At 42.8% G+C, this 19,228-nt stretch overlaps 1 protein-coding gene across 1 annotated transcript; it reads right to left on the minus strand.

Moving 5' to 3' along the window:
- Positions 1-977: 977 nt before the first annotated feature.
- On the minus strand, positions 978-18,727 carry LOC143855389 (uncharacterized). The gene is made up of 3 exons (XM_077365506.1): positions 15,774-18,727; positions 7,054-11,638; positions 978-984 (listed from the first exon to the last, which is right to left on the minus strand). Exons 2-3 carry the CDS (start codon positions 10,854-10,856, stop codon positions 978-980), a joined length of 3,810 nt encoding a protein of 1,269 aa, XP_077221621.1. The 5' UTR covers positions 10,857-11,638; positions 15,774-18,727.
- Between the last annotated feature and the right edge of the window lie 501 nt (positions 18,728-19,228).

Consider the following 19,228-nt stretch of genomic DNA (forward strand, 5'->3'; position numbering starts at 1 on the left):
GCCGTCAAACTCCGCAAAAAAAAAAAACAAAAGAGAAAAAAAAAATAATCAGTACCAGAGGGACTCTAGTAACCTAGATCGATTCCCAATCTGAACATCGAAAGGCCTCCTTTGGCCGATTAAATCCCAAAATCAAAACCCAATGTCAAAAGAATACCGATTTGCAAACCCTTCGAGCCTAAATCAAATTTTCTTGAAAACCCATCAAACTTGGGGCATTCCCCCGAACTACGCGAGACCTGATCCCTATACTGGGGTACGTAGGCAACTCGGTTGAACCGAGTTCGGTCGATTCAAAAAGGAAAAGAAATTCAATCCTTTCAAAAATAAAAGAGAGGGACAAGTTCCAAAAGAAGAGAAGTTAATTGTTCCAGAAAGAAAAGAAAAAAGGAAAAAAAAATCAAACAATTTATCTTCAAACTAGGGGCATTCGCCCTGAACTACACACGACCTGATTCCTACCTTGGGATATGTAGGCGACCTGTTCACAGGTTCGGTCGAAATCTTTGTTGAGCCTTAAGCCATTCTTTGAAAAGCCCTATCCTACCTATAAAAGTCCTTCTGGTGTTCAGAACTAATGAGCTAGGTCCTGAGATACAATAAAAAAATGAAATGATGATGAATAAGAAAAATAACGGAGTTTGAAGATCTGCTAGACTGAAAACCTGAAAGGGCGGTCTAGGCAAAATTTAAGATCATTCCCCTGCTAAGTTGAAAACCCGAAAGGGCGGCTTAGGCAAAAGCTAAGGGGATAGCCTGCTGGATCGAAAACCTAGAAAGGTGGTTCAGGCAAAAGTTAAGGCTAGCGCGGTCCGCCAAGTTAAAAACCCTGAAGAGGTGACTTGGTCACGGTAAGAGAATCAGTATAAGAAGGCAACAGCCGGTATCAAGACTGAAGATCAACTGAAGTTCAAGCAAATTCAAGTGATATCCTCAAAACTGGGGGCATTGAAGCTAAGCAATCTTAGGGGTCGTAATTAAATTCTTGAGGCATTACTGTTTCGAGGAAGAAGTCCGGTGTTTACCAATTGAAAAACTATTCCTTGAAAGGATAGACTTACCAAACAAAACATTAACTAAGTCAGAAGCATCACTATGTTTGTCAGTATAGTCAGTCAATCTTTATTATTCTAAGTTCACTCCTTCAGGGCTGCTCAATCCTTTGAGTAGTGCCTTTCATCTAAGTTTTCTCTTTAGAAAGAGTCAATTGTCGTTCCTATGTCCAAATGATGTAACTGTCTTGGTGAAGGAGGCCAGGCCTAGGCAGCTCCCTGCAATTATACCTGAAAGAGCTCGAGAATTTAGTCAAACAACTTCATTTCAAAGAAGATCAGCTCAGAAAAATTCAGAAGTAGAAACATCAGAAAGCCCAGCTTCCGTAAAAAGATCATACCCCAGGAAGGCACCTTAAGCTTGGAAGAACCTCAGATGCAATGGTGGTTGAGCCAATTTCTCAGAAAGATGAACCATTCAAATTCATAATTCCCTTCCGGTTAGTTATCCTGGTCAAGAAATGTTTATCTAAACACCTGTCAAGAAGCAGATCCCGCTTTTCCATGTTAATATCCAAGAGAGTCGTTGTTCTAAATTACCAATCTCAAATGTCTTGTTCAAGGTTTCAGTTATCAAAATCCCCAGAAGACAAGACCAGCAGTCTCTTTGAGAAAAATCTTGTTGAAGTTTCATAAAAATGTTCCTAATCCATTCTTGCTAGTAATGGTTCTTCGTTCCAAAGGTTTGCCGTTTCATCATTCGTCAAAGTCCTAGTTTCCAACATCTTTGTCGGGCACGATCCATAATATCCCCGATTTCATTGAGTTCAAAAAATCAAAAATTCATCAAATCCAATCCCCAATTCAAAAAATCCAATCCTACGTCAAATTCAAATTCATAAAAATCTCTAAATTTTTCATTGTTGAATTCATCAATCAAAGCTATCTTGTGTCGTCGAGCCCGTTTGTGAACGGTGCCTCATTTCTCGAGCCCATTTGTGAATGGTCTCGTCTTCTCCTTGAGCCCGTTTGCGGACGGTACCTCATTTCCCAAAAATAAAAATTCATCAAATCCAATCCCCGATTCAAACAAATCCAATCTTACGTCAAATTCAAGTTCATGAAAAATCTCATGTCCTCTTTGAGCCCTTCTGTGAAAGGTGCCTCATTTCTCGAGGCCGTTTGTGAATGGTCTCGTCTTCTCCTTGAGCCCGTTTGCGGACGGTACCTCATTTCCCAAAAATAAAAAATTCATCAAAACCAATCCCCGATTCAAACAAATCCAATCTTACGTCAAATTCAAGTTCATGAAAAATCTCATGCCCTCTTTGAGCCCGTTTGTGAACGGTGCCTCTTTTCTCGAGGCCATTTGGGGATGGTCTCGTCTTCTCCTTGAACCCGTTTGTGAACAGGTTTCTCATTCTCTGAGTCCATTTGTGAATGGTCTCATGTCCTCTTTGAGCCCGTTTGTGAACGGTGCCTCTTTTCTCGAGGCCATTTGTGAATGGTCTCATCTTCTCCTTGAGCCCGTTTGCGGACGGTACCTCATTTTCCAAAAATAAAAAAATTTATCAAATCCAAATCCTTAATTAAAAAATAAAAATAAAAATCCATTCCTACGTCAAATTCAAGTTCATAAAAAAATCCCTAAATTCTTCGAGCCCGTTTGTGAACGGTGCCTCATTTCTCGAGTCCATTTGTGAATGGTCTCGTCTTCTCTTCGAACCCGTTTGTGAACAGGTGTCTCATTCTCTGAGTCCATTTGTGAATGGTCTCATCTTCTCCTTGAGCCCGTTTGTGAACGGTGCCTCATTTTCTGAGTCCATTTGTGAATGGTCTCGTGTCCTCTTTGAGCCCGTTTGTGAACGGTGCCTCATTTCTCGAGTCCATTTGTGAATGGTCTTGTCTTCTCCTTGAGCCCGTTTGTGAACGGTGCCTCATTTCTCGAATCCATTTGTGAATGGTCTTGTCTTCTCCTTGAGCCCGTTTGTGAACGGTGCCTCATTTCTCGAATCCATTTGTGAATGGTCTCGTCTTCTCCTTGAACGGTGCCTCATTTCTCGAGTCCATTTGTGAATGGTCTCGTCTTCTCCTTGAGCCTGTTTGTGAATGGTGCCTCATTTCTCGAGTCCATTTGTGAATGGTCTTGTCTTATCCTTGAGCCCGTTTGTGAATGGTGCCTCTTTTCTCGAATCCATTTGTGAATGGTATCGTCCTCCTTGAGCCCGTTTGTGAACGGTGCCTCATTTCTCGAGTCCATTTGTGAATGGTCTTGTCTTCTCCTTGAGCCCGTTTGTGAACGGTGCCTCTTTTCTCGAATCCATTTGTGAATGGTATCGTCCTCCTTGAGCCCGTTTGTGAACGGTGCCTCATTTCTCGAGTCCATTTGTGAATGGTCTTGTCTTCTCCTTGAGCCCGTTTGTGAACGGTGCCTCTTTTCTCGAGTCCATTTGTGAATGGTTTTCTATCCTCCTTGAGGCCGTTTGTGAACGGTGCCTCATTATCCAAGTCCATTTGGGAATGCTTCTTATCCTCGTTGAACCCGCTTGTGAGCGGCGTCTCATCTCCTTCTAAAAACTGTTTGAGAGCGATCTTTGTCCTTTCCCTTCAGAATCCATTCGAAAATGATATCTCATTCTCTAATTGCCCGTTTGTGAACGGCGCCGCATCGAGTTTTTATTATTATTCAAGTTCTAGGGTTTCATCTAAGGTTTTGCATTATGTTAAGGTGCGTTGTATCTAGAGAGTCCTTTGTCGATTAAAACTACGCAAAATGGTTCTGTCATTTTTAACTTTGGTATTCAATGACTACGTCATCTCTACCAAAGAGGGGCATCTGTAGACACCCCATTTTGTTTTGTTTTAATCAACAAATAAATTAGTGTGTTAAATCCATGTGAGAACCCCCTCTATCATTGATTTATATGTTTTAGGTCATTAATATCTTGATCTGACTTTACGGATCATCAATCGGGACAAAATAAGCTAGGGTCACTTCATAGCCCGGACCCTGATTCCATTCCGAGACCCGATTTCCGTAAATCGTTAGATCAATGGCAGATCTTGACCTGGGTCTAACCATCCAAAACCACCTAACCTCTCCTCTCATCCTAACCATTCAAACCTCACCTAACCTCACCTAACCTCTCCTCCCATCATAACCATCCAAACCTCACCTAACCTCACCTAACCTCACCTAACATCACCTAACCTCACCTAACCTTACCTAACCTCACCTAACCTCACCTAACCTCCTATCCCATTCTCCTATAAATACCCTCTCATCTCACCAAAGAAGAGGAGGAAAAAAAAGAGAAGAAAAAAGAACCCCTCTCTTAGAAAATTCATCCCTCTCCCTCATCTCTTCAAGGGTTCGGCCATTCTTGCCGGATCGGGTGATTTTATACGTTGGGTGATATATATCAAAAGCAGTCATTATCAAGCAAGGAATCATCTTCAAGGAATTAACATCAAAGAAAAATCAAACACAAAGTGGGTTTCCAAAGAGGTAGGCATTTATTTCAATTCTATGTAGGGTCTGTTTTCATGCATATCTTTTACTTTAAAAGAAAAACCATGTTAGGAAGCATGTAGGGTCCGTTTTCCCCCTGGTTAGCCTCTGGTTAGACCCTGGTTGCACCCAGGTTCGCTGCTGGTTGCACCCAGGTTCGATGCTGGTTGCACCCTGGTTCCCTACTGATTCGCACCCTGGTTCCCCTGCTGGTTGCACCCTGGTTCCCTACTGGTTGCACCCTGGTTCCCTGCTGGTTGCACCCTGGTTCCCTACTGGTTCGCACCCTGGTTCGATATTGGTTCGCACCCTGGTTCCCTGCTGGTTCGCACTTTGGTTAGACCCTGGTTGCACCCAGGTTCGCTGCTGGTTGCACCCAGGTTCCCTCCTGGTTGCACCCTGGTTCCCCTGCTGGTTCGCACCCTGGTTCCCTGCTGGTTCGCACCCAGGTTCGCTGCTGGTTGCACCCAGGTTCCCTGCTGGTTGCACCCTGGTTCCCCTGCTGGTTCGCACCCTGGTTCCCTGCTGGTTCGCACCCTGGTGCACCCTGGTCCGCACCCTGGTTTGTACCCTGCTTCCTCCTAGTTAGACCATGGCTAGTCTCGGGTTTGCTCCTAACTTAGACCCGACTCACTAAACCCCATACCCATAAGCCTTAAACCCTATAACCATAGCCACACATCAACCCAAGCCATACCTTTGTCCACTCACTGAGGCACACCATTTATCCATAAATTTGGTTACATTAAATCTAACCCAGCCAGGCCACCTGCAGCTTAAGTCAAATCGCCCCAATACAATCCAACCAAGTGGGATCCCAACCCAGCTCAACTGAGTCAACTCTAGCCAACCTCCCTAGTCGAGTTGACCCAACTCTCTAGTCGAGTATGCTCAACCTCTTTAACTAATTGGACTCTCCCCTTAGTTGACTCAATCCAATTCCTTAATCAACCCATCCCAATGCAACCGAGTCGCATTCGACCAAGTTGCGGCCTTCCATGTCACAACCGAGTCATTCCCCTATTCTACTAATGCCCTTTTACACCTAATAGAACTTCCTCCCTTTTGCCTAACCAAGTCATATCCCAACACAATCTGAGTCGCATGTTTGAATCCATTTGGCCGAATCTCATAAGCCCGCCCATTTTGAATTCCCAAAATTCAAACCCTTGATGATTCCTGTATGCTCAATTCTTTGATGCAAATTCCCAATTCCAAAATCCCATTGCTAAATCAATGTTTCTGAATCTCAAGTCCAATGCTCAAATACAAACCCGATTCCTGATCCAAATACCAATCCTGTTTTCCAAAATCCAAGCAACCTCCCCAGCGGAACTACGTGTGGCTTGATCCCCATCGCGGGGTACGTAGGCAATTTGGCACTCCCAAGTTCAGTCGCACCTTTCTCTATCTTTCTCATTCCCTCACACTATTTCATCATCTCTTCCATCCCTTTTTTCACTAACCTCGAGAATTTAAATCGATTTGTCTTGTGTCTTTCAGAACCGTTGGATCACGGTTTCCGTCGTAAGGACCCTTAGAGCCCAATTTAGGAACACCGGTGTCGTGTCGTGTCCTAAGTTTTAGGGAGTCCTAGAGTTAGGAGTCCGGCCTCATCACGGACGCTTGCTATGTATAGCAACCGTGCCATAGGTCTAGTTACACTAGTCACCCAATCTTTCCCTAGGACAAGCCTAGTAAACTAGGATGTAAGGCAAACCTGCATTAGTCTAAGGGACCATTTGCATTTAGATGAGAATCATATAGCATCTTAGATGAAATCCTAAGATAATAAAATCTTCAACTTGAATTAAATAACTTCTCCTAAAACTGTTGAAACAGTCAATCCCGTCTAGGTCGGTGTCTTAGTTGAGTTAGGCATATGTAACTTAGCTTAGGTGCACCGAACTACGTCGACTCTGATCCCAGTGAGGCTTGGGTACGTAGGCAGCTTGGATGTCTGATGGCATACCACCCGCGAGTCGGCACCACAAACAAATTGTGGTGTTTTGTATATTAATTTTCTTGTAAATGCTTAATCAAATCACTTAGGACTTTCCATGAAATTAGAATTTTAGGAGAACTTTCACTTAGATTGAATCCAGACAAATTAATAAATCAAGATACACATTTAGGATTCACATTGAAATTAGATCATAGGATGCATGTCACTTAGTTCGCACATTAACATAGAGTTGAATGAGCCATTTAAAATAAATTTAAAAGAGTTAGCTTTTGGAATCGAAGACCGATTATCGGGCAGGAATGGTGCATGTGGCGGATAACTCCCCATACCTTCCATTCTCGTAACCAGGTAGCGAGTCTAGATTTCTGGTTAATTACGGGTCCTAGATCCCACATCTAGGTGGCGACTCTGTCAGTCTCTTTCGTGTGGAATTCGGATTGCCTTAGTGATCCCAAGTTCACAGGAAAGATTAATTCAAATCAACATTAAAATGCACACGCCAATCGCGTGGAAACGAGAGACCAAGAGAGAGTGCGAGGCGGCTCGCGCCCCACCCCTCTCGCGGGATCCGGGTACCACAAAACCCCAAGAGTTTCCCTGACGTAACGCCAAATACACATTTACTCGGGTTCAGACGAAGCTGATACTTCCTGATCCGCTCAAAAAACTTTCTCAGGGCAACAGTGTGCTCAGGCCGAGTCTTCCCCTTTACGATCATGTCATCAACGTAAACTTCAACCTCTTTGTGAATCATATCATGAAGAAGAGTCGTGGCGGCTCTCTGATATGTAGCACCAGCATTTTTCAAGCCAAACGGCATCACTCTGTAGCAATATGTACCCCACTGAGTGATGAACGCTGTCTTCAACATGTCTTCAGGTGCCATTTTAATCTGATTGTACCCTGAGAATCCATCCATAAAGGATAAAAGAGCATGCCCAGCAGTGTTATCCACCAGGAGATCAATGCTTGGAAGAGGAAAGTCATCTTTAGGACTTGCTTTATTTAAATCTCTAAAATCAACACACATTCTGACTTTCCCGTCCTTTTTGGGCACCGGTACTATGTTAGCGAGCCATTCAGGATATTCCACCACCTGGATGAATTTTACTTCTAACAATTTCTTCACTTCTTCATAGACTTTCAACTCCCATTCTGTTTTGAGCTTTCGGAGTTTTTGCTTCTTTGGCTTAGCACCAAGGATTAAGGGTAATCTGTGCTGGACGATTTCCTCACTTAATCCTGGCATATCATCGTAAGACCAAGCAAAAACTTCTTTGAACTCTTTAAGCAGGGTGATCAATTCCTCGCGTTCTTCAGGGGATAAAGTTTTGCCAATCTTTATTTCCTTAATTGAGGTTTCATCACCAATATTCACAGTTTCAACTTCCTCATCAAGTGGTTTTGCTCGGCGACTCTCCTCCTGTTGGATCATATGTCTGATTTCAGGGGGAGTTTTGTCGGCATCCTCATCAGAGGGGGAGTCTTGATTGTTATTATTAAGATTATCAGATTTTATAGCAGATTCAGCAGATGAAATAGAGACAGGAATGTACTCAAAAGAAGAATCCTTCATTTCATTGGAATTTGAATCATATACATCAACAGACGAATTACCCTCATCGGGGGGTACAATGAACTTTGGACTCATTTTTACAGACTCGATGGAAATGTTGACACCTGCGTCAACTGACTCAGAACTATAAAAGGAAACAGCAACAGATGCTTTATTATGAACAGACTCCAACTCAATCTCGCTTGAAAAGGAAGAAACGTCGCCGATCTCAGGTGAATGGTCCTCTATGGTACCTGCATCAAAAGACTCATTAGAAGATATAGACTCTGAATCAAACCCGGAGACTGACACGTATTTATGGACGACTGACTCTTCTGAAGGGATTCGTTTGTACTGGAAAATAACCTGGGGTAGGACTTGAGAAGTCCAGTTAGTCAGAGGTTCCTCAGCCGGGGTGATAAGACGAGTTGGGTCAAGTATCAGCGGGCTCCTGCCAATCACGGCCACAGTCTGTGACCCTTCTTGGAAAAGTGAATTCAGAAGACTCGGCTCTATGTGCTCTGTCCAATCAGCCTCAGACTCTGTCTCTACAATCTGCATACCCACTGGCTCATCTTCTAGCTCAAGATCGAAGAAAATCTCAAACCCCGGAAGCATCTGACCTGTGCTCTCATCCAACCAAAACTCTGCAAAGCCACAGAAAGGAAAGGCTGCGCCTTCTTTTCGGAATCGACCGTTCATTTTCAAATCAATGGGTGCCATTGGTAGCCCCAAGCCCCGACGACGGTTTTCTGCCCATTTCAGCATCAACTGCTTCATCTCTACAATTTCCTTCTTTGTAGGCTTGTAACCCAGTCCGAACAAACCATTGAATGTTTTGAACACAGGAAACTCGGTCAAACCTTGATGATATTTGCCTAACCCGGCGCCTGGCATATAGCCCTGTCGGCGAATCATTCTGATGACATTCGAATTCGTACTGGTCAGGAAACAAATTTCCTCATTCAAAGCCTCTTTGAAAGTGATCGTAGTTACCTCTAGTGAAAACCCCGTCAAATTGACATCTTTGGATCTTTCCCCAGTTATGTCCGGAGTGATCTGCCCTATCTCGAGATCAGGATCCCCCTTTACTGTTATCACTCTGTTCCTGCGAATGAACTTCAGTTTTTGGTGGAGAGTAGACGGAACAACCCCGACCTTGTGCATCCAAGGACGGCCAAGCAACAGTAAGAATGAAGCCTTAATATCTAAGACTTGAAATTCTACCTCAAAGTCTTCTCCGCCAATCTGTATCTCAGTGACCAAAGTCCCGATTACATCTCGGCGAGTGCCATCATATGCTAGAATACCCTGCTCGGATGGAATAAAATTCTCAGGACTGAACCCCAGGGTTGCTGCGGTGCTTAATGGGCAAACATTCAGTGCAGAGCCGTTGTCAACCAACACCTCTGGCACCTTCTTCTTGTTACAGAAGACTGTGATTTTAAGAGGCTTAGTATGGTCTCGGCCCTCAGGAGGTAAATCGTCATCAGCGAATGACAATGTTTTCGCAGCTCTGGCCATGGCTACGAGACTGACAAGCTCGTCAGGTGAGGTATTAACAGAAACTTGTGCTGCATTAAGCTCTTGAAGGACTAGCTTTCTGTGCTTCGATGAGGCCATTAGTAAACCCCATACCGAGATATTAGCCTGAGTCTTCTTCAGCTGCTTTAACAGGCTCTCATCTTCTTCGTCTGCGCTCACTTTATTCTGCCTCTGATTTTCTGAGTTTCTTGCAACCCCTGCCGGGTTTTCTACACTCAATTCTGGTGGTTTGAACACTCGCCCACCTCGGGTCATGTGACGCATCTCGTTACACTGATCATCCAGCAATAGCAGTTCGTCTTCGTCCGTTCTGAAAACATAAGGTGCATTACTGACATCCTCTTCAAAGTCCTCCATCCTTAGAACATAGGTGGCTTCCTTTGCTTCTTCCAGACCAACATTCTGAAGCGCATATGACTGGGCTGAAGATGACTCAGCGAGTTCAGCATCGTCAAACGACAGCACATAAGGTTCTTTTTCTCTGAATTCTCTGAGCTCTTCATCGTCAAAGTTCAAAACATATGTTTTATCAGATGTAATAGCGCAAATGAGAGCAGAGGGATCAAGGATGGGCTCATCTACAAAGATAGCGTTTGTAGTGGGAGGAGCAACAGCACGGTGGTTGGGGAGAGGATTCTGAGTGATATTCGGCCTTTCAACTGCAAGCTCATCTTTATCGATCATGTTCTGAATCGCGTGCTTCAAGGCCAAACAGTTCTCAGTCATGTGTCCCGGGCCCCTGTGATATTCACAGTATTGATCCCTTCTCCAGTTTCCGGGCAGCGGATTAGGTACAGGTTTGACATCCGGAAGTCTGATCTTCTTGTCTCTGATCAACTTCTTAAGTATCATGGGCAGTGGAAATGGTAATGGGTCAAACTGCCTGAACTGCTTCGTCACCATTGGTCTAACAACTTCATCAACAGGCTTGGCCACTGGTCTGGTATAACTGACTGCTTGTACTTCCTTCGGTTGGATCATAGGCCTCTTCCCCTCTCGGACATCAGATAGCGTTTTGGCTCGGAGGCCCTTAGCAATAGCATCCTCGATCTGGGTGCCGGTCTTAATCAAATGATCGAAATTCTGATAGTGCTGCGGCGCCATGAAGTGAAAGTACTGCGGGGACAAGCTCTTGAGGACCAACTTTATCTGGTCTTCCTCTGACATTCTATGGCTCAGTTGGGCAGACTTGCGCCTCCAGCGCCTAATGAAAGATGTGAATGTCTCCTGAGGATTCTGCTTCAACAGCTTCAGATCTCTTTTAGTGACCTCGATCCCTTCCTCCATGGAGAATTATTCTACGAATCGGTTAGAGATTTCTTCTAATGTCCTAATCTCTTCTGGTTTCAACCTCAAAAACCATCTTTTGGCTACCCCTATAAGAGACATAGGAAACAAATGAGCCATCTGCTCTCGACTTAAGCCATGCTGCTGGGAAAGAGTGATGAACCATCTGACGTGGTTTCTCGGACACCCAGTTCCATCATATTTATCATAGTCTGGTGCCTTGAACTTAGGCGGGAATATGGCATTAGGGGACATCAGAAATTCAGAAATATCGAATCCCTTGGACGCTTGAACCTTCATGCTCTCAATGTCACGAGCCATCTTCTCATACTTATCGAACAACTCATTCTCCTTGTTAACCGGAGGGACAAAGTATTCCCCAGCATATTGCTCATCTTTTAGATCGATCTCTACGGGAGAGATGACTGGTCTGGTGAGGTTAGGAGATGTGGCCGGAGGAGGCTGAATGGCGGGATCTTTAGAAGTAGAGACCTTTTGAGTACTCTGGTCTTTTAGATGAGTCACCTCATCTTTCAACCCTGCTATATCTCGACACATATTTCTCAACATTTCCTGTATAGTTATCATGGGGTCCACTGGATCATTAGCCATTTGGTTGACTTCAAAAGAACCTGACAACTCTGGTGAAGATGGTAAAGGTGCTGTTGGTGACACAGTGGGATCAAAGTGACGAACAAGTCTAGATATTGAGGTAGGTCTAGACCAGGTAGGTTTAGCTTGGGTGCCCTTTTTTGAAGCGATGGTTGCTATCTTTCAGAATCCTGATTGGAAGTTAACATACTAGATCAATAATCATGAGATAAAGATTCTGAACAAATAGAGAAAAGAGTAATCTTGAAATACATCAACGGGTATGTTAATTTGGAAAGAATCCTCAATCTATTCCTTAAGGTGTTCTTTGGGTATAACCGTTCTTCTTTTGGGAATGAAAGAGTCAGGAACGATAAACATCCCTAATCAAAATAAGTTTCGATCTCAGCAACGATCATGCACTCAAAGAATACAGGTGAGATCAAACTTTTTCATCAATGATTTCGATATGATCCAGGGGTAAAAGATATATGATAAACATGGATCAATCAATGGCTCAGATAATAGACCATGGCCATAAGAATGACAAAAGTCGGGTCAAGGACCAGATCTAAAATCTGAATGATGGATATCAACAACAAGATGAGATCAAGATGAGATGAGATAGCATAAGATTGCTTTCAACAGATGGATCATGAATGACTAATCCTATGAGATCTTTGGAAATGAATGGGATTTACATCCTAACCCCAAAGGAAAAGTTTTTTAATTTTCGCACATTTTATCAGTGTTACCTGAAGGCATCAACCCTAACCCTAATCTAGCGGAGTGGAGAGAGGATCTCGACTCATGACTTTGTTTGTGTACCTAGGACCGATCGTAGCCATTGAAAGATGGACTACGGCCTAATCTAGACACAAATGGGTAGGATATCCTAAACTAGGCTCACACACACAATTGGGTAAGATATCCTAAACTAGGCTCACACACGTGATGCACATGTGTTCGTATACTACATGCATGTGTGGGTTAATCTAGGGGTAAGGCCAAGAGTTCCCTTAGCGCGAATCCATGTTCGATATACTGTACCAGTGTCCGGCGTATCAGTACGTGAACAAGAGATCCGTTTACGTACCATAAAGGTACTAGGCTAAGGGTGGAATGCTTCTCTAGCACAGAGGCACCAGGTGATGAAATCCCAGTCAACCATGCTAGATAACACTCCGGGTTCCTAAAATAGGACGTGTGTGCATGTGAGATGCAGGGGTTTAGATGAAAGTGATGTAAGTGTGTGCAATAAGTTCGCGCAATCTATGATGCCTTCAGGTTTTGTTAGATTAAGTTTGAGTAAATGTGATGAGAAAATAAAGCATACAAACTAATCTAACAAGCATAAAAGAGATAGAGTTTTCATGAGCCAGTTGAAATAGATTCAAATGAGTTATCCTTTGGAATTGTAATGAAGTTAGGTGGTCCCCAGCAGAGTCGCCAGTCTGTGGGACCCGATCCCGCGAGAGGGGCGTGGGGCGCGAGCCGCCGCCACGCACTATCTCTTGGTCTCTCGTACCCACGCGATTGGCGTGTGCCTTTTATTATTAATTTTAATTCATCTTTTATGTGAACTTGGGATCACTAAGGCAATCCGAATTCCACACAAAAGAGAGTGACAGAGTCGCCACCTAGATGTGGGATCTAGGACCCATAATTAACCAGAAATCTAGACTCGCTACCTGGTTACAAGAATGGAAGGTATGGGGATTTATCCACCACATGCACCATTCCTGCCCGATAATCGGTCTTCAATTCCAAAAGTTAACTCTTTTAAATTCATTTTTAATGGCTCATTCAACTCTCTGTTAATGTGCTATCTATGTGACATGCATCCTATGATCTAATTTCAATGTGAATCCTAAATGTGTATCTTGATTTCTTAATTGGTTTGGATTCAATCTAAGTGAAAGTTCTCCTAAAATTCTAATTTCATGGAAAATCCTAAGTGATTTGATTGTTTCAACAGTTTTAAAAGTGATTAGCCCGAGTCCTCAGATGATCTGGTATTCATCCAAAGAAGCCTACGTATCCCCGCCTCCACGAGAATCAAGGCAACGTAGTTCTCCGCGCCTATTCTAAGCTAGGATGCCTAAGACACCTAGACTTCTATCCTAGACTCGATCTAAAAGACCGAACCGGTTATTAAAGTTTCTTGTACGATTATTTAAATTTCAGTGAATTGTGGATTTTATGACACCCTATATGCCCTAACTAAATGCAGATTAGCCCTAAACTAATGCAGGTGGTTCTTACAACCTATGTGTGACTAGGCTGTATTTCTTAAGGAAAACCAAGGGTGGACTAGCGTATCATACTCTAGTCATCACTCGGCGATATGGATCGCCGACTGACCGGACGGAGGCGCTCCTATAACTCTAGGACAGACCCCTAACTCTAAAAACAAGCACACAACAAACAAACAATCAAACAACCTATCAAAAGAAAAACCCTAACTCTAAAACTCTCTATCTAGGAGAAACTCCTAACTCTAGAAGAAGATCTTTTGAAAATAAGATTTTAAAGGTTTTTGAAGAAAGTTTAAAACGTTTATTTACAAAAAAAGTTTGGCTGGACTTGGGATGTAAATCCCAAGCTGCACTACGTACCTCGGAAGAGGATCAAGCCAACGTAGTTCGAAACGAACTCTCAAACTACGCTTCTAAAAGAAACACTCACACTTCAGATTTTTTAAGGTTTTTTTATATTTTCAAATGTTTTTGATATTTTTAAAGTTTTCAAATGTTTTTGAGTTTTAAATTTCTAATGTTTTTGGATTTTAAAGCTTTTCCAATGCTCAGGACCTTTAGATGTTTTCAATCTTAAAGGGAACACGCAAGAACAACCACAAACTAGGGCAAAGCCCTAAATCCAAAAGGGGAAACCCCGAACAAACAACTAACGTCTCAAAGAGACGAACCATAACAAGAAAGATAGCGTCCCAAGAAGAGAGAAAACGATCCAAGATCCCAAGCAAGCAAAGCTCTAATAAGACTGAGTTAGCCTCTAATTAAAGCGAAGTAATCAACAACTCTAAAGGAGAAACTCCTAACTAAAAATATTAAAGAAGGGTACAAATGAGCAAATGAGTCAATGACTCTCTAATAGCGGTGGAAAAACGAGTCAAAGACTCCACTGATAACAACTAAAGGATAGACGAGTCAAAGACTCCCTAAAAGAGATGGAAACACAAGTCAAAGACTCACTGACAACAACATCACACAAACAAATGAGTCAAAGACTTTTATATGAGGCAAAGCATGCCTCCTATGGGTACACCAATTTCGGCCCAGAATGGCATCCAAGGGAGGGAATCGTGCGCTCTTTCCTTGCGCAATTTAATACTTAGGTTATAGCATCTTATTGCCTGGCAGATCTCAGGATTTCCGTGGACAGTAACCTCGGAGCCAATAACATGTTATAGCTTAAATATCTAAATTGTCAAAGATTGGTTGCAATTGGGATACGATTATGGATGCACTGGCCATTTTTCGAGGGAAATCTAAAGACCCTAAGATTTCTGTTTCAATGGATTAATGAGTTAACATGTGACAGAGATTTAAGGTTCTTTAGAAATTTTCAGATGATTTTCAATTAATTTCGGATTTTCAATGGATTTTATCAATTTTAAACATATGAGTGTTTTTACAAGTGAAACTGTAGCAAACGAATTCGAAATGAATCAAAATTTCTACAGCAGTAAGATGGGTATCCATGCAGCTTACGGGATGAATTTTGTGGATTTGTACATTAAGCTCATATTTAATTTTGATTTAACAACAATAAGACCAGATTACAAAAATAACACAGAAACTACTAGAAATAAAAATCTAAATTCCATGAAATTTCTACATTAGTAAGATATAAGTGAAAATAGCATGCTGTAAGATTTCCATGAATTTAGAAAACTATTTACTATCAGTTTCGGATTTTTTAAATTTCAAACCAGATTATGAATTAACACTACAGCTCATATGAAACAAGATCAAAATCACTTGAAAATTTTACAGAAGCAAGAAGTATAGAATTTAAGACTACTGTAAAAATTTGGAGAATTGTATCTGTGATTTGACATCAGTAACAATTCTCCCAAAATCTGATAATTTTCAAAGAATGCATAAAATAATATACCAAACAAAATCCAAAAATTCTCACAAATTCATGGTAGAATGTATCATTATCATATTATTTTCCCACGAAATTTCATTATTTGTGGAATCTGTTTAGTATATCTTTTAGTTTTCTTTGTTAAAAATCATGCAAAAATCCGAAAATATACCAAATAATTCTAAAAAATTCCGAAAACAGTGTACCTACCTGTGATGAGTTCCTCGCCGAATCCAAGAGCCGAAGAAATCCAAAAATCCGGCCGACGTGCGATCCGCTCCGCTTCCTTCTTTGTTTTTATATTTTCCTCTCTCTCTTTCTCTCTTATTTTCTCTCCCTCTCTTCTTTTTTTTTTTTTCCTTCTCCTCTTTTTTTTTTCTCTTCTTTTTTTTTTCCCTCTTCCTTCTCTCCTTTTTTTTTCTCTCCCTCTTTTCCTTCTCATCACCTCTCTTTATATAGTGAAAAACTTAGTGGAGAGGTGGAAATAAATAATGAGAATGGTGGGTGTGGTGGAGAATAATGGAATATATAATGGTAATGGTGGGAATGGTGGTGGGAATAATGGAATATATAATGGTAATGGTGGGAATGGTGGTGGGGATAATGGAATATATAATGGTAATGGTGGGAATGGTGGTGGGAATAATGGAATATATAATGGTAATGGAGATAATGATGTTATTTTAAAGGAAAAAATGAAGTTAGTGGAAATGGTAGAGAAAGTTAAGTCATGCTAATGGTGAGTCCCACTTTGTGGGTTCCGCACAAGCGGGTCCCACATCAGCGGGTCCCACACAAGCGGGTCCCACATCAGCGGGTCCCACACAAACGGGTCCCACACCAGCGGGTCCCACATTAGCGGGTCCCACACAAACGGGTCCCACACTAGCGGGTCCCACACAAACGGGTCCCACACCAGCGGGTCCCACATTCTCTTTTGCTCGGATTCTTATGAATAACCCTTCTCAATACTCAACGGAAAAATACGAAACATGACGGAAACGACCAAAAATATTTAGAAATGTAACAAACGGACGCGGGAAGGAAGGACATTGGAAAACCGATGGAAAAACCCTAATTTCTTAAGGCAGAGCAAAATGGGGTGTCTACACGCCCAAGCATAGCGAACTTGGGTCCGGTCAAAATGGGGTGTCTACACATATATAGACTGTTGAATTTAGAAATATTTTATTGATTTTTTGTACGGAAAAACCCGAAACCCGTGTGAAATGGCCCACTGGGCTAAAGCCCGCAAAGATAGAGCTCATGTGGGTTCACCCATATGGGTCAACCACCATGGTGGGCGGCCCATTTGGTTGACCCACATGATGGTTGACCCACATGAGTTGAGCACCCAACCTTGATGATGTCACAATGGTGACATCATATTTGTTAAAAGGAAAATAAAAAGAATAAAAAATGAAAAGAATGAAAGAAGGAAAAGATGAATGATTGCTTAAAAAGGTTTTCTTCCAAAGAAGCAATGTGGAATGAAAATAGCATGTCTTGATTGATAAGAAATTAAGATTGGAATCAAAGCCAATTTGGAAACAAGAAAGAAAGAAAGTGTGGTACCCGATCCCGCGAGAGGGCCGGGGCGCGAGCCGCCGCGCCTTCTCTCTTGGTCTCTCGTATCCACGCGATTGGCGTGTGTTTTTAATTGTTGATTGTAATTCGTCTTTTATGTGAACTTGGGATTACTAAGGCAATCCGAATTCCACACGAAAGAGACTGACAGAGTCGCCACCTAGATGTGGGATCTAGGACCCATAATTAACCAGAAATCTAGACTCGCTACCTGGTTACGAGAATGGAAGGTATGGGGAGTTATCCACCACATGCACCATTCCTGTCCGATAATCGGTCTTCGATTCCAAAAGCTAACTCTTTTAAATTTATTTTAAATGGCTCATTCAACTCTATGTTAATGTGCGAACTAAGTGACATGCATCCTAAAATCTAATTTCAATGGGAATCCTAAATGTGTATCTTGATTTATTAATTTGTCTGGGTTCAATCTAAGTGAAAGTTCTCCTAGAATTCTAATTTCATGGAAAGCCCTAAATGATTTGATTAAGCATTTACAAGAAAATTAATATCCAAAACACCACAATTTGTTATGGTGCCGACTCGCGGGTGGTATGCCGTCAGACATCCAAGCTGCCTACGTACCCAAGCCTCACTGGGATCAGAGTCGACGTAGTTCGGTGCATTTAAGCTAAGCTACATATGCCTAACTCAACTAGGACACCGATCTAGACGGGATTGACTGTTTCAACAGTTTTAAGAGAAGTTATTTAATTCAAGTTGAGGATTTTATTATCTTAGGATTTCATCGAAGATGCTATATGATCCTATCTAAATGCAAGTTGTCCCTTAGACTAATGCAGGTTAGCCTACATCCTAGTTTACTAGGCTTGTCCTAGGGAAAAACTGGATGACTAGTGTAACTTGACCTATGGCACGGTTGCTATACATAGCAAGCGTCCGTGATGAGGCTGGACTCCTAACTCTAGGACTCCCTAAAACTTAGGACACAACACGACACGACACCATTGTTCCTAAATTGGGCTCTAAGGGTTCTTACGACGGAAACCATAATCCAATGGTTCCGAGAGACACGAGATGAATCGAGATGATGAATAGTGTGAGGGAATGGGAAAGATAGAGAAAGGTGCGACTGAACTTGGGAGTGCAAAATTGCCTACGTACCCCGTGATGGGGATCAAGCCACACGTAGTTCCACTGGCGAGGTTGCTTGGATTTTGGAAGACAGAATTGGTATTTGTATCTGGAATCGGGTTTGCATTTGAGCATTGGACTTGAGATTCAGAAACATTGATCTAGCAATGGGATTTTGGAATTGGGAATTTGCATCAAAGAATTGAGCATATAGGAATCATCAAGGGTTTGAATTTTCGGAATTCAAAGTGGGCGGGCTTATGAGATTTGGCCAAATGGATTCAGACATGCGACTCGGATTGTGTTGGGATATGACTTGGTTGGATTGGGTTAATGGTTAGGGTCAAGTGAGTCGGGTCTAAGTTAGGAGCAAACCCGAGACTAGCCATGGTCTAACTAGGAGGAAGCAGGGTACAAACCAGGGTGCGGACCAGGGTGCACCAGGGTGCGAACCAGCAGGGAACCAGGGTGCGAACCAGCAGGGGAACAAGGGTGCAACCAGCAGGGAACCTGGGTGCAACCAGCAGCGAACCTGGGTGCGAACCAGCAGGGAACCAGGGTGCGAACCAGCAGGGGAACCAGGGTGCAACCAGGACGGAACCTGGGTGCAACCAGCAGCGAACCTGGGTGCAACCAGGGTCTAACCAGAGTGCGAACCAGCAGGGAACCAGGGTGCGAACCAATATCGAACCAGGGTGCGAACCAGTAGGGAACCAGGGTGCAACCAGCAGGGAACCAGGGTGCAACCAGCAGGGAACCAGGGTGCAACCAGTAGGGAACCAGGGTGCAACCAGCAGGGGAACCAGGGTGCGAATCAGTAGGGAACCAGGGTGCAACCAGCATCGAACCTGGGTGCAACCAGCAGCGAACCTGGGTGCAACCAGGGTCTAACCAGAGGCTAACCAGGGGGAAAACGGACCCTACATGCTTCCTAACATGGTTTTTCTTTTAAAGTAAAAGATATGCATGAAAACAGACCCTAC

This window comes from Tasmannia lanceolata, unplaced genomic scaffold, assembly GCF_043159265.1.
Source record: "Tasmannia lanceolata isolate RefF3 unplaced genomic scaffold, GAP_Taslan_0.1 ptg000021l, whole genome shotgun sequence".
In the NCBI taxonomy this organism is placed as follows: Eukaryota; Viridiplantae; Streptophyta; class Magnoliopsida; order Canellales; family Winteraceae; genus Tasmannia; species Tasmannia lanceolata.